Source organism: Myiozetetes cayanensis, unplaced genomic scaffold (genome assembly GCF_022539395.1).
Source record: "Myiozetetes cayanensis isolate MyiCay16 unplaced genomic scaffold, myiCay2020 scf19, whole genome shotgun sequence".
NCBI classification, from domain to species: Eukaryota; Metazoa; Chordata; class Aves; order Passeriformes; family Tyrannidae; genus Myiozetetes; species Myiozetetes cayanensis.
In genome coordinates, this window is record NW_026087400.1 from 3,725,027 (window position 1) to 3,741,098 (window position 16,072).

General features: G+C 45.8%; 1 protein-coding gene across 7 annotated transcripts in view; it reads right to left on the reverse strand.

Moving 5' to 3' along the window:
- Positions 1-510: 510 nt before the first annotated feature.
- The window catches only part of ZBTB46 (zinc finger and BTB domain containing 46), a 52,992-nt gene continuing 37,430 nt past the window's right edge, over positions 511-16,072 (reverse strand). For 5 of the 7 annotated variants that reach the window (XM_050314059.1, XM_050314061.1, XM_050314060.1 and 2 more), the window contains 4 exons: positions 15,042-15,093; positions 14,639-14,950; positions 8,768-8,943; positions 511-5,479 (listed from right to left, as the gene is read on the reverse strand). In XM_050314059.1, the coding sequence (XP_050170016.1) occupies positions 5,093-5,479; positions 8,768-8,943; positions 14,639-14,950; positions 15,042-15,093 (927 nt within the window). In that variant the 3' untranslated portion in view covers positions 511-5,092. Of the gene's footprint in view, positions 5,480-8,767; positions 8,944-14,306; positions 14,951-15,041; positions 15,094-16,072 lie in introns of those variants that run through there. The other 2 variants (XM_050314063.1, XM_050314062.1) reach the window with 2 other exon arrangements.

The following is a 16,072-nucleotide window of genomic DNA, read 5'->3' on the forward strand; positions in this document are numbered from 1 at the left end:
TTCTTTTTAATGGTTCCTGTTCTTTATTTACTGTTAAGAGAGGCAGGGTGGGCACCCTGGGCCCCTTGGCACCCCCAGATCTGCTGCCGCCCCCCCTCCTGCATCCCCTAGGAATGGCATTGCCCTCTGCATCCTCCTGGGAGTTGTTTTATTTTCAGATAAGGCCCTAAAAATAAAGAAATTGCCACCAACACCCAGCAGGGAGTGGGGGAACGAGCCACAAGAGGTGCCTGTTTGGGATAGAGATTGGAAAGGGGAAGGGTGAGGGAGAAACACCCCCAGTCTGAGGGTGAGCAGAGCTCCCTGCTGGGGTTGAAGGGAGGTTTTGGGGAGTGGGGACCCCCAGTCCAGCATCCCAGAGCAGGGGAGGGTGCAGGGCCCTGCAGCACCGCAGGGCTGCAGCTGGGTGGTGCCCAAGGTCCCCCCTGTCATCCCATCCTTACAGGGCGAGGAGGGAAATAAAGTAACTACATCATAAAAAAAAAAAAAAACAAGAAAAACCAGACAAAATCGTAGCAGCAATTTCCCAATTTATTGAAACTGATTGATTTTTGCAGGTTTGTCTAAGCTAAATCCCATCACAAAGGTTCTATCCGAGGGGCAGCCCCCGGCAGGCAAGGAACCGGGCAGCAACTAGAAAATAAACTCAGATTTACCTGAACTACATCGACAGAAAATCAGTACAACACAGCATGTTCTCCCACTGACTTCTGGTTAAGAAATCTCCTCAACCTCCCCAAAATATTAAACACATCTTCAATACAAACACAGGTTTATAATAATTAATATAAAGTCAGTATAATATAGAATATTCCCAGAAAAAAAAAAAATCAACAATCTTCAAACACCATCCTTTTTTGTGTTTGTTCAGCTTTATTTTTGTAGACAGGTTTAAAGCACGTTGAAAAATAAATATATATGAAAGCATACACACAGCACTCTGACTGGGGGGGGCTAAAGAAAAAAAAGACTGAAATTCAAAACACAATTCAGGATCTACAAAAATCAAAGGAACCACTAATTATGGCTTTCGTAGGAGTCGCACGTGTCACAGAATGAGCGAAAATTAAGATTATCATCTTTGAGAATATTGCAAAAAATTCCAGTTTTTGCATCGTTTTCATGGAGTTTCTTTCCTCAAGGGCAATGTGCAAAAGGAGGAGCGTTGGGGGTGAGGGGGGTGCTCGGAGACAGGGTCAGAGCCATCAGTCCCAAAACACACCCACCCACCCCAAAGCCACGCAGCTTCGCTTGGGGAAAGCAGAGTGTTTAAAGGCAGGAGTGGGGAGAGGAAATAAAAGGGGAAGTAATGCTGGAGGGGGGTTTCCTTTCGTACAAAAAAATACTCGGTTTGTTGTCCAAAACATTGATTTTTGATTAAAAAAAAAGGAAGGAAAAGGGAAGGGACAGTCACTTTGCAAAACTTCCTCAGGGAAGTTTTTCCTCTGCCTCCACACAGTCACAGTTGTGAGGCTTCGGGGTGACCTTAAAACACACAAAGCTGGGGAATGAACAATTTTTAAACAGTATTTTTGGAAATTCTGAATTGACAGACATTAAAGGACCTCGTTTGTCTCCATCCTTTAAGGTATTATCCTAGTCCATGTATCCCTGGGATGTTTTCCAGAGGGCACAGGCAGGACTAAACCTCCAGCCCCTGTTCCATGCCATGGTCGAAACGCTCTGTACTCCTGGCACTCGTGTTTTAAATAAAAAATCAGGATAATCAAGGAATTTGAGGAGGAACATTTTTACATGTATAAATGCTTAAAAAAATGAGCTGCAAGTTCTGGAGGCCAAGTGTATCCACATTTTACCTCTAAGGGGTTTATTTGTTTCGGGACTAAGTCTGTATATATATACACACACATATTATATATATATATATATATTTAGAAAAAATTAAAAAAAGGGAACCTCAGTGAAGTATACAAAGCCCTGAAGGGAAGTACAAAGACGAGATGCAGAACAGGCAGAATCAGTGGGGTTTTGTTTAAATCTCCAAGAGCAGAAGTTTGCATAGGCAGTAGATCTGAGAGATCCCGGAGAGAAGCTGGAGGGATGTGATCACCCAGAGCAACTGATGAAGTTTATATAAAGTTTCAGCATTAAAAAAAAAAAAAAAAAATGCACCCAAATTCCTGTTTTTGAACTGAAGTCGGAGAAGGTTAATTCCTGTGTTCCCACCTCCATCAAAACAAAGCACTTCACTGGACATCAGGTGTCAGGAGGGGTTTATTTGGTACGTGGTGTTAGTGGGGCAGAAGCTCGTGCGAGGTTAGAACGGTAACCTGGGAGAAGTTTTTATGTGGATTTTCCGTTTTTCTCTCCTTTTTTTTTTTTTCATTGCTTTTATTTTTTTGCATCCTCAGCTCGAAGAGCCTCGAAGTGGCACAACTGGGGAACGCTCCTGGGCGCCGCCTGGCCCCTCTGCCCACCCTTAATAAAAATAAGGAAAGACAAGAAAATAATACGGCATTTCCAAAGGAATTGTGAAGCAAAGCTCAGCACCCTGTAAATCCAATTACAAAACTGAGTCACCCAAGGGTGAGGGCAGGAGGAAGAGGAGGACTCAGCCCACACCTGCTCCTCCTTGGAAGGTGGATGCACACACTGGAATCAGAGGGGATGGGCGATCGGAATGTCACGCAAACCCAGGGGTTTGAACTGGCTGGGTCTTAAAATTCTTTTTTTTTTTTTTAAATAGATTTTTACATATAAAAAGCAAAGCTACAGATAAATCTTTAAGTACTGTATGTATTTGTCTACATGTAACAGGTGAGGCTGCACGTTCAGGACCTCAGGCATGCCCACCCCCTCCATATTTACAGGGTAAATGACAATAAATACAGAGCCCGCACTCCAGGGGGCCAAAAGCGGGATAAGGAAATTATCATTCTGGAAACCCCCCCCAAAACCGCTGGCAAAAGGTATATAAAGGTCCAATCGTGACATACTGGGTGGGTTTTTACAGCTTTTTAAATAGGGGAAGAGAAGGAAAAGAAGCTAAAATGCAAAACGGGATTTTTACAGGTTAATAAAAATGTTCCTGCACGACCCACTCTGCTCTTCCCACATTTGAGGAAGAGGGTTATCCATGCTCACTGGCTAAAGCAACAAAGTCCCACTAACTCCCCCAGTCCAAGGAGCAGCAGCAGCGATGCTGGCGTGGCCTCACAGAGGATTTTTAGGAAAGACCCGCGTTCCCACACTGCTGAGGAACCCCCCAAACCAACCCAGCAGGAGCCTGGGAGCTGCTGGAGGCTCCCAGAGGAGATGATGGCCAGCGTGAACTGGGGATGATGGATGCAGAGAGGATGTGGTGAATGAATGTCTGCAAGGAAGTGAGGAGCAGAGAAAGAGACTGAACGCCATAAACCCAGGATGCAGCTGGAATCAGGGAATGAACAGAGAACCAGCCCCTGCAAGTGCCAGGATCGAAGCTCCCACCGCACTCCACCAAATCCCGGCACCGAGCGCCTTAAATCCTTCCAGATGATTTGCTTTACGGGGGTTTATGCACAATATGCTTTTAATTCCTTTGCTGGGTGGAACCAGGCTTTTCCTTAGGGACCACCAGGCCTGCAGGAATGCTCTCTGTCCCGCAGGGAGGAAAATAGCACCTTGAGTCATTTGGCTTCTGGGTTGTCTTTAGTGGCAGACATTGTAGAAAACTGCTCGATGGCAAGGAAGGAGTGAGGTCTTCAGCTTTTTTTTTTTTTTTTTTTTCATTTATTTATTTAAAAAAAGCACCAGAAGCAAAGAAGTGAAGGTAGAACAAGCTGCGTCTCAGGAACAAAGACACTTCCAACACACGCTGTTACTGTTATTTAGGTGTAGCTGGAAGAAGGCAACAGTGGCCGATATGAACAGGGAGAATCCAACTACCTGGAGCGGCCCCACAGAGTCTGAGGAGACTCCGGGAGAGAAACCTGGTTCTTATTGAAAGAGAAAATGCTTTATTTGAAAATTTACACAGAACCAGCGCAGCTGAAGTTTTTGTCATGAACCAAGCAGGCGTTTGCTACACCTCCCAGTGATGAACGAGAGTGTTTAGATTGGCAAGGAAGAACAAGGTACCCAGGCGAAATCCTGGCCCCACCACAGTCCACGGGACGGGAGCAGCAAGGTTCCACCCCGCTGGGATCTCCTCACCTTGGCTTCCCGCCTTTCCCAGCTCATCCTGCACTTGGCCCAATGCCTCGTTTTTGCTACGGTTTGCATATATTTACGAAAAAGGCAGCTGAGCAAAGGGGGAGAAGTGGGAGATATTTGTGGAGAAGAATGACAGGTACAGAACTACCTGTGCCCTCTAGAGCAAAAGGTGCTTCCAGAAGCACCAACACGCGTTTCGGTGCCCGTGGATAACCAAGGCTGGAAGACAGGACGTGGGGAAGATGCCAGTAGGTCCAAGAAAAAGTCACAATCTGTCTTTGATGGCGATTCTTTTGGAAGCTGAGAATCTCAGAGAAGTATTCGTAAGGCTGTAGTCTGACTTGCCTTTTGATCTATTTGGCTCCGTAAAAAAACAAACAATATAAACTCTTTAAATAACTTTGCAAAAGGCTTGTATCTGTCAGGGGAAGCCCTCCAATGCATGCATCCATCTGCTTTCACAACGTTAGCTTGGAATTCCACTGCTGCTGGGATTTTAGCCCAGAGAAGGTGTTAAAAAAAAATCCCCCAACCAACCAACCTGCTTCGGACACAAAAACCTCCCCGGTGCTCGGTTCAGGGTGGGAAGGGGAGGAGGACTCATGCTTCACCCAGCCTGCCCACACCTGCAGCAATTCCATCTCCCTCACATGCATCCCGGCTGGCTCGGCCGGAGGGGCGGCTGCGGGTGGGGGCTCCCAGGGGGAGAAGGGGGGAAAAGGGAAGGCAAAGTCAGTCGTGCCGCTGGAAGCGACACTGCTAAGACAGTGTCTTGAGTGGAACAGAGAAGGACTTGTTTAGAAAACACAAGAGTTATTTTGCACACATGGACGACAACAAGGCTACTTAAGTTTTTCCAACATACTCCTTCCTCCCCACCCTCCCTCCCCCTACAAACAACAGAGCGAAACAAAAAACCAAAACAAAAAAATAATCCCTAAGAAATCCAGGTAAAATCCTTGTCGTTCTCCCCAGAGTTGTCCGGCTCCTGCGGGGAGTCAACATCTTTGTCGTCATCTAAAATCACATCATCCTGTGACATCCCCACGTCGTCCTTCCACTTGATGTCGTCGTCGTCTCCCATCTCCTCGTCTCCTTCCACTTTAATGTCATCCGGGTCTTCCATGTACTGCCCTTCCCCGGGGTAACACTCGTCAGGGGACCCTTCCCCGCCGTTGTGGTCCAGGTGGCCGGCGATGCCGCGGCCGGAGCAGTCGGCGCAGACGCCGTGGCGGCGGGAGCCGTGCTTGATGCCCACGCTGGCCGCCGACATGAACACCCGGTTGCACACCTTGCAGACGTATTTTTTGTCTTTGCTGTGGACCTGGAGAAGGAGGATGAGCGGAAAGGTTAATGCCAAGGGAGATGGAAGGAGAGCTGCGGGGAAGGACACGCTCCCATGCCCTCTGCGAAGGTAAATCCACCGCTGGGACCCGAGATCACAACCGGCTTTACTGTGAACTCAAACCCACCATGATTAATTCAGCCCTGCAATGGTGACACACAGTGGAAAATCCTTTGGGACTGCCCACTCATCATCAAGTAGTTCTGAGAGGAACTTTTAACACTTGCATTTTTTTTCCTCCCTTTTTCTTTCTGTTTTTCTGGGGTGCAAGAGCTGCATTGCACCAACATCAGGAAAATCTTAATTAGAAAAAAAAACCCCAAGCACCAGTTCTTTGCAGACCAGAGCAGAACTACCCTGACCAATACAGTGCTAATGTCATGGTGATTTAGTGGTCTTCATCCTGATCCTACTGCTGCCCAGAACCAAAGAGCAGGAAGACTGGGAATGCATCTTGCATCTCCAAAAAAACCCCATTGGCTGCACTTGTGACTTTATTTCTGACTACTTTGGTTTGTCACAAATGTTTCTGTTCCATAACTCAGGCTGCACTCTGCTATCACAGAACATGTGGCAAGTGGGAAAATGCTCTGCAGGAAACCAGAAATCACTTCAAGAGTCAAACACTTCACTACTCAGTGAGCAAAGTTACACCCTCTGAGAAGAAGAAATCACCCAATTAAAAGTGAAATCTGTCCTTGGCCACTTTTGCCCTGCATGGAAGGCAAGGAGCTTGTCAAACCACTCACCTGCTCCTCTGCTAAAGGAAACCAGTGCAGGGAGAACTCATCAATTCCATCACAGGGAGCCTCATCAGGTACTTTTATTTCTTGAGTATATATATATATATATATACACATTAAATATATATGAATTTTTTTTCTATATTGAATAGTTTAGTCAGAAGGGACCTAGGCAAATCTTCTGGTCCAACTGCCTATTTTAGGGTTGCCTAATATACATTATAAATTTCTCTTTTATATATTAACACCACACGGGGACAGCCCAGGCACTTGCCTTGGCCAATGCCCTGTGGTTGGAACTGATCCTCAGGGACACTTTGGGAAGAGGTGTAGAAGCAGATAAGGATCCAGCGGTCAATGATTTGGGGTCAGCCCATCAGCCACCAGAGCCTTGGGGCACAAATCACCAGTCCCTAATCCTTTTTTAACTCATTTCTTCCCACGCTCCTGAAACAGCCTGGGGGAAAAGTTTGGCTGGTTAAAGCCCTTCCTTATATTTTTAAGCAGCTGCCTGGATGCCAGTTCCCTGCTCCTGCCTCAGCATGGGATCAAAAGCTCTAACCTGATTCTCCATAACCCTGTGCTCTGGAATACTCAGCTGAGCTAAAGCTGTTTGGGAAGAGGACAGATTGACCCATCGTAGCCCCTCAGCCCTCGCTGCCACAGGACACTGGCTCAGGCTCTGTGTTTCACCAGTCCCAGCCGTGTTCAAAGCCTGGGAGTGCCTCTGATGTGCTCTGGCTGCAGGTTCCCCTGCTCTGAGCTAGTCCCCATGACATTCTTCTACTGCATCAAGCAAAGGCATTTTGGATTTTATTATTTTCTTCAAAAGCAGTTGGACAGGGCTGGTCAGAGTCATCCAGCTGGATCTATAGGTATCACTCACTTTTAACTTGTAGAAGAATGATTTTCAGGCATCAAAAGCTGAATAGGAGAACAGAAGGTGGTCAGGGGTGCAGGATAAGGGCTAAACGAACCATAAAAAGAAGGAATTATAGAACAGGTACTAAAGCAATTTGTAATTATCACAGAATCACAGGCTGGTTTTGGTTGGAAGGGACCTTAAAGCTCATCTTGTTCCAACCCCCTGCCATGGGCAGGGACACCTGCCACTACAGTAGGCTGAATATCTGTTAAAAACCTGATCACCTCTCTCCCTCTTTTCCAACAGTTCAGTCAGCTGCTTAAAAGACAACCATATTCCCAGATGCAGCTGAGTAGAAACTAATCTTATTTCCCTCACTGCCAAATTAGTAAGCATTAAACACAGAAACAGCTTCTGACCCTCAGTATCAGACCACGCCATCAGCAAGATCATATTCTAACTGACTAAATACCAATATTCCAACAAAGAGGGGGGGAAATGTGCTGACAACACCCTAAGTTTATGGAAAAAGAATTATAAAAAGGGAAAACTCTCAGAAATAAAATGTTGGAGGCAACCAGCTGGCACGACAAGGCGTTACCTGCTGCAAAAGCAGTAACCCATCCTGAAACCCGTGGGCTTGCAGCAGGACTGAGCTCGCTGCTGGATCTGCCTCCGGAACACCAGAGCCGCAAGGCCCCAAGGAAACAGGGAAGGGGCATCTCGGGGAGCAGGCAGTTCCCAGAGCAGATGGCTGGGCACTCATCCGAACGGACACACGTGCGGGCAAGGAAGTCAAGGAGGTGGTGGGGGTTTGTGGCGAATTGTCAGGCAGGCCCTCGATGATCCCGGTGCTCCAAGGCCGGGGTTGGTGAGCTGTGCCCGCTGCCAGAACCTGCTGCCGAAATAATCGCCTGGAAACTGTCTGCTCTCCCACAACAGCACCTCTACACCAAGCCTGAAACCCTCTCTAGGATGGGGAATTAATTCTACCCTGTAAAAGAAAAATAACCAATGTTTGGCTTAAAATTTTGTTTCTGAGGAAGCTGTGAAGAGTCAGACACCAGCACCAGCCTCGGAGCTGGAGCTGAGCAGCCCTTTTTTAATAAGATTTAACAGCACTTTTGATAACTAAGCGTGGCCAGACCAGAGTAGCTTTGCCTCGAATTCTTGCTGAGCAATGTATTTTAAAGCTTTCTGTACTGAGTCATAGAATTATGGAATTGTTAAGGTTGGGAAAGCCCTCCAGGATCCCGTCCAATCGCTCCCCCAGCACTGCCAAGCCCACCACTAAACTGTGCCCCCCAAGGTGCCACATCTATATACCTGTTAAACCCCTCCAGGAAAGGTGACTCCACCACTGCCCTGGGCAGCCTGTGCCAGGGCTTGCCAGCCCTCCCCATGAAGAATTTTTTGCTAATATCCAATCTAAACCTTGGAAACCCTCCAGCTGAGCTCGCAGAGCAGGAGGAGGTCAGCTCTGGATGAACAGGCAGCCAACCACAAGGCCTTTGAAAGGCAGGGAAAAACAATGCAGGAGAAGCCTTCAGTCAAACCCTGGGGGGGGGAAACAAAATCCAGATTTAAATCAGGCGAAGCCCTCTCTTCTTTTGAACCCCAACAGAAGGGCTGATTCCCCCAGCACTGCCCTGCCCTTACCAAGGTGTGCCGCTTCATGTGCTCCCGGCGGGTGAACTTCTTCCCACAGATCTCGCAGGGGTAGGGCCTCTCTCCCGTGTGGGATCGCATGTGTCTCTTCAGGATGCACTGATGCATGGCTGAAAAGCTGCAGTAGGGGCACTTGAATTTCTTCCTGATGACTGTGAACTCGTTGACTGTAAGAGAGGAAGCAGAACACAGAGATTCATCTCAGGAGGTCTCGAAACAGTCTTCTGGTTGACTATCTCGCTGCTAAATTAGTTCACTGTGAAATCACACCCTCACTCCTTAACCATCTATATATTTTAATCATTACATTATTGCCCTTTTATTATTAAAGCTAAGAAGTGAAGTACCTTTATCAGAGCAGCTCTTGAACGAGGCAACACATAAACATTTAGCAAAAGCCTGTTAGGGACATTGCCCAGCATTTGCTGAAGGGCGAATAAAGAGGGCTGGCAACCTGCTACAGTTCTGATTTATTATAAAGAATGATCCTAAATATCAAGATATAAAATTTTAACCCTATTACTCGTGGAGGAAGCAGGGAGCCAGGAACAGAAGCCTGTAGAGGTAACACCCCAACAGCACTTCGTGCTTTAGTGCTATTTACGGGGCGGTGCAAGAACATCATCACACACCCCAGGAGCATTTCGGTGAAGGAGCAGAGACTGAGCATGACCCAGGAGAAACAGGACAATTAAAACCACCCCTCTTCTCTATGTTACCCAACCCTGGTTCCTCCCCCAAAACACAGCAACAGTGCCACACACAGAATACAGCAGGTGAAAACAGAGTATTTGCTGCTCCCTGAGTACAACCCCCCACTCCTACAAGTTTGGAAGTGGCTGTCCACATGGAGATGATTTTAAATCTCCAGTTTCTCATTATTCTATTGCTTCCCATTATTATGTTAATTTTCACCCACTTTTCTCTTTATTATTGTTACTTCTCAAAGCAACATATTAACATAACAAGGAGGGGGGAAAAAGAGCAAGTTCTGGTTAATGATCCCAATGTCCTTACGTGTATGTAAATGGCCCTTGATAAATTAAACAGTCTGTGGAGGAGAGCTGAGGGAATCAGGGAATACCAGACCTACTACCTGGCTCCTAAAAGAGGTAGTACTTGGCAGTATTTTTAGATGCCTAATGAAATATTACCTCCTATAAATGCCCTACTAGGTGTGTGTACAGTGCATGTCCTCAGGATGTCACAGGTGATGCCCAGGAGTTACACTGTACACTGAAAAATGGCCTTTTTAAGGAAAAACAGTAAGCCCATGTAATCTGGTTTTTAGGGTTTTTTTTTCCTTCTGCTTTTAAAATTTACTTTGTCTCGTATTCCAATACAGGTGAAACACAGTGAACAGTAGCTACATTTGTCACTCATGCAGAAGTGCAAAACCACTTGACACTATTAAAAGACAACTTTAAATAAGGTAACAGCTCCCCCCTTGCACAATTAGAGCAAACATTTCAATATTTCTTCTTAGAAAAAAAGTATTCTAGGAAGTTTTCTATTGTTCTAATACAGACTACAAGTATTATTCAAGATCTTAAAAGCTGTCATAATACAAAATTTATTTCAGCATTTGTCTTGACTACTCAGAATTAAACATATCCTACACATAGGCCTCTCTGTGGAAAAAAAAACCCTTCCTTTGATTATCAGTTTGCACTGCATTTAATATTCTTATATTCTGTTCTTGGGCTTCTAACTTGGTGCCTTGGGCTGCTCAGCACCTGTGATGGTCCAGCCCACAGCTGCTTTTTCTCAGCACATTTCCAAAGAGAATTTTCTAGCCCAAGAGAAAGAACCAAAAAAAAAAAAAAAAAAAAGAGAAGTGCCAACTCACCTGGGCCATGGCTGCAACACTGACACCAGGGAAAGCCAAGGCTAAGGAATATTTTATTCACCTGCCAGCAAAGCAAGCTCTGGTTGGTGAACTAAACATCAGCCCTTCTCCTACCCCACACTGATCTTCTCATTTATAACATTTTACCGCCTTTTTTAACACCCAGAATATCAAAACTCTCTCTTTTACATTACAGAAAAGTTATTTTTTGCTTTATTTTCTCCTTTGGTTTTTGACACCCCCCTCATCTACACACTCAGAGGCAAGGAGCCCACGTTTTCCTACAGCAGGTGGCAATTTTATGATTTTAGGATATAAAGCTACTTATGATAAATTCATTTCCAGTCTGATCTTGTAACCACTCGATTAATAGTGACAGGCCACACACAGAGTTCTAATAACCCCGTTACTATGGAGTCCAGGCAAGGTAAGCAAGCTGGGTGGAACCATTGGAAAACACTGACACAGAGATCCTGACAGCAACCAGATCCCGGGATCACGAAGCAAAGGCACTTTAAGGAAATAAAACCACAAAATCCCTTATTTCCTGCATCACCAGGCTGTACCTGAGCCTGTCATTTCCCAAGTGACCAGGTGCCTGCTCTCCCTTGCCCACACCTCTCCTTTCACTTCATGGCTGAGCTGCTGCAGAGCTGAAAAGGCAACACCCAACGTCAGGTGCACGACCTGCACCCCCAGCACCCTCCTGCACACACCAAAAACCACCTGTTTCCAGCACATCCATGGGTTTTCAAGGCTATTCCTAACACTGACCGATTCCAAGATCCCTCATGCCCGCATTTAGCTTAAATCACTCAAGAAAAACATTCCAGCTTCTAGTACACTTGTATTTAAAAATACTCACAGAACACTGTTTGCAGCTATACTTTTATTGAAAACTGTTTTTTCACCAAATAGCCATATATTTAGTCCTTGTATCTACAAAAGGAATCACCTGACAACCAGCAGCACTGTCAGAAAAGTAACTGTTTTGCAGAGTTAACATTTTCACAGTCCTGTTAAATATATGCACCCACAGTACGTCTATTTAATGAGCAACATACCAGCTTTGGTATGAGCATCATCTTTGTCTAAATGACAGTATTTGATAGAGCAGCATTAAATATAGCAGCATTAAGGTCCTAAGAAATCACCTTTAACATGATCATCAAGATGATTAACAGCAGCACCGTCAATGGTGGACACAGCGCCAAGAAACAGAGAAGGAAACACAAACAGTGCCCCAGTAAAAATTTGTGCACTTAACGTCACGAAAATATTTATGAAAGTGCGTGTTTTTCAAACCAACACAACAATGCCTGGGAAAAAGCCTTTGGAATTGTCATTTCAAGTAACTTATTTCACTGAGGCTGTTAAAGGAAACAGGTTCCTACATCCCTGAGAGAGAAGAAAATGCACTAGTGATGCCCTGCCAGATAGAGCTGCTCTGGATTAACTCTGTAAACTGATACCTAGTTAATAATCACTAAAATACTGCATTTATTGGGTTATTATGAAGAGTTTACAAACTTTAGGAGAAAATTCTTGTCCGCTTAATGCCCATTATACTTCAGGTTATAAATAGTGAGGTGTAATTTAATTGTCAGACTCACGCTCTCCATCATCCTCCCATGCCATTTCCTAACAAAAAAATCCTGCTTCTAACACCTGTTCTACACAAGCCCAGCAAGGCTCTGCTCTGCTATACCCTATGGTTCTAACAACTTAAAAAAACCTAGTCCTGATCCCGAAGGGAAGCACTGGAAATTCCCAGTGCTGATGTTGGGAAGCACTCTGATGTACAGGCCAAGGAAAATACTACTTAAACTTCTATTTAGAGACAGCGAATTGATCTGACTACAGATAAAAAAAAATTCATGTTAAATTAAACTCTCAAACATGAGAAAAACGAACAAACACGAAACATCACGAACTATCACATGAATGAAGCCTTTTAAACGTTGCTGAAATTGCTTTTGCTGGCATCTTACTTCCCAATTTCAGACAAATCCTACCCCGCTGCTCCCAGATTTCCAGATAAGACTCCTTTGGTCGCAACTCTGTCTTCTGGCTCAGCTTTCCCCTTCCTCACTTGCTGGTTATTTAAGAGCAAAATAAATCACGAGGCAATTACCCTGACATCTGTCACAAGGGAAGCTGACAGACTATAAACTACACACATTCACAGAGAGCCGAGATCCCCGATGCCAAAGATGTCAACGGGAACAAGAGCGGAAAAAATAAACATGACTTTGCAGAAACCGCAAAATTTAAACCTAAATGATTAAAGTACGATGTCCTACCCTGATTATATACGAACTTCTTCTCAATCCTGACTGCAGCCTGCCCAAAGGAAGAGTAAGAACTGAGCCAGGCAGGGAAACCCCAGCTTCCCAGCCCCGGCACGGCACTGAGATGTCTCCCTGAAGCTCCGACTCGCAGCAGGAACAGGCAGAGCAGCGTTGCACCAGAATATGCCCGTTCCCTCTTTACAAGCCCAGGGGCAACAGGAATCGATGGGCTCTCTCATCTTTCCACAGCAAACAGCTCTGGAAGAAGCTCCCCACTGGAGTCTCCAGGCTGCTCAAGTTCCGCTTTGTGCACGACTAAACTTGTCTCGTTTTCGTCTCCCTGAGATGCAACAGTACGACAAGAAAGAGCTTTCCTGAGGAACTCTAAAGAACTTCTGCAGAAGCTTTTTTCTCCTCAGCTGCCTCTCACCCACTGAGGAAAGCAACCCCACACGCTGCCAAGCTGTGCTGCACACAGAGCAGCTGGGAAGCACTGCACTTAATTATGCTACTTTCATTTCACAGTCACCATAATCTGGTTTAGTATGCAAATATACAGCGAGAGACACAGAAATATTTAATCTTTTTAAAAAGTAAGTGAATTTCATAGAATAAAAACGGGAATTACAGTAAGATTTCTACCCACCAGGAACCGCCACTACTGATGCTGTGTGCACACCCCGAGTCACAATTAGATCTATGTGAAGATCCCCTTCCTCTGCTTCAACACCACACACACTCAGCCTGGCTGATTTTAATTACAGTATATAAAACAAATGAGTCACAAGAATGTACAGAATTCCTGAGAACCACAGCCATACTCCAGGATGATTCTTAAAAAGAAGTCCTAAAAGTACTCAAATATAATGCCAATAAAACATACAAGCCTTGAGACAGCTTTCAAACCCTGTTGCACATACGAACAAGCAGCATGTTTTTCTCCTTTAAAAGACATAGAAAACCAGACTTTACAAACAGCTTAGAGGGCTGAGCAACCCAGTGCTTCCACAGCTCCTAAGTCCACACTGAAAGCCCCTGAAATGCCCAAATTGTCTAAAGGCACAGCACTACAGCAGACCTTGGAACTGAATTCTCTTATTTAGTTCTATTACTAATACTTTCAACAACCTGAGATATGTTATTTTCCCAGAGAATAGGAGGAAAACTTCACCATTTCTTTTATAAAGCACTTTGAGATCTACTGATAAAGTCGAAGGTAGTGTAAGAACACAGCATGAGCACACCAATAAAACAGCCAAAGTGCCCACTCTGTGGACTGACAGAAGTTGTCTCTGCACAAAAACTGCACCAAGGCTGCAGTGACACAGGATCTGGAACCAGCACAGCATCAACTGACCAGCTTGGGGGAGTTACTCTCTGAAATGATACCCGTAGAAGGTTTATTTGCAGCAGGAGAAACCACGGAACAATTTGCTTTTCCTAGTTTAGGGAAGCGTCTCACAATAACACGACACGGCAGCTACGCATCCTCGGGATCCTCGCTTGGTCCTACACTGTCCAAAAGCTCCAACCCAGCCAGGTGGGCAGAGCCCAGGTAACACGTTTTCACGTGGCTACTGAGGTTCTTCTGGGTGCCGAAGCCCTTCCCACAGCAGAGACAGACAAAGGTGCGCTCGCTCGAGTGCACGGACAGAAGGTGCCGGTTTAAGTCTGTCTTGTCTCGGAACAGCTTGGCACAGTTAGGACACTGCATCTTCTTACAGTGGAAGTGGATGGTCTTTTCGTGGCGGTCCATGTTGGATTTCAGAGTGAAGCTGGCGGGGCACTTGGAGCACTGGAAGCGGCCGAGCTGGCCGGCGGGAACGCTGTCGGCGAGGCCGGGCCGGGAGCAGTCGACCACATCCAGCGGGAGAAGCGTGGAGAAGGCGTGCTCGTGGATGTGCTCCTTCAGCTCCTCAGCACACTGGAACACCCTCCTGCAGAAGCCACAGGTCAGCCTCTTGGCCAGGGCTGAATCCAGGAAGGTCCCATCGGTGGCAACGTCTGCGTCTTCGGGCCTGGAGAAACTCGTGTCTGAAACGGAACCACGGACACACGTGCAGAGATCAGTGTCTTCAGGTGGAAAACAATGACAGCCGAAAGAAATATTTTTCTCTCTGCTTACCCGAGTCAGAGTTATCAAACTGCCAAAGTGCCAACACTCTGTCGTAAGCGGCCTGCAAAGGAAAAAGCACACGGAGGTTAAGGCAGGCAGAGCTCCCACTCCCGGCACTGCCTCCCCCCCTTCTCTAAGGGAGGCTCAACCACTTGGCCTGGCGACCCTACGTGCCTTTACAAAGCTTTCGCTGCCAAAGCAGTGAACTGGGATGTATTTTGCAGGATTTGGTGCTTTGAAGACAGTAAGCAACATTCCTGTTTAGGTCTTGGGTAACCACCCAGTTTCCAGTCTTGCTAAGCATCCGTAGCTCCCACTCAGGCCAAAGGGAAACTCTGGGTGGAAAATTTACAGCAGATACAACAGAACTGGAAAATTCTCCCTTAGCCCTCCACAGCTACTTTTCCTTTCCACACAGAGAAGCCTGTAGAAGACAAACTCCCTTTATGCAATGCTCTCTGGCACTGCTGGGCCAAATTCTAAATAAAAGCTGATTTTATTCTTTTTTTTTTCATAAACCCTTCGCGATATGCCAGCGTGTGGCAGATGGCAACCCTGTATGAGGCAGAGCCACGCTGCAGCCTCGGCAGGTCTGTGCAGACCAGGCAGACCAGCTCGCTTCACCCTACAGGGACTGCAGAGGAAAATCTGTGTTTCCACCCATTTGTTTAACAGAATTAAAGCATCACTTAAAAACGTTAAGAAATGCCACAGAAAATGATGGATTTTAGGTCAAACTCCTGATTCTGTAACAGGGCCAGCCCACTTCTGTCTGAATTTAGGCAGCTACAAGAAACCCCAATGCAGAATGCCAGAAGTGAGCAATGGGTAGCTGAGGTCTCAGCTATCTTCATGACATTATTATATACTTGTGTGCAATGTTGTGCAAATGAAGAAATTTACAACAAAAAGGGCAGTTATATTAAAAAAAAAAAAAACAACAGAGGTTTTTGAATGAAGTTCTGTTCAGGTAAGGCAAAAAGGCTAAAACTGGGACAGCACCAGCCCTGACCTCAAGAGACTTCTAGTTTTAAAATAAC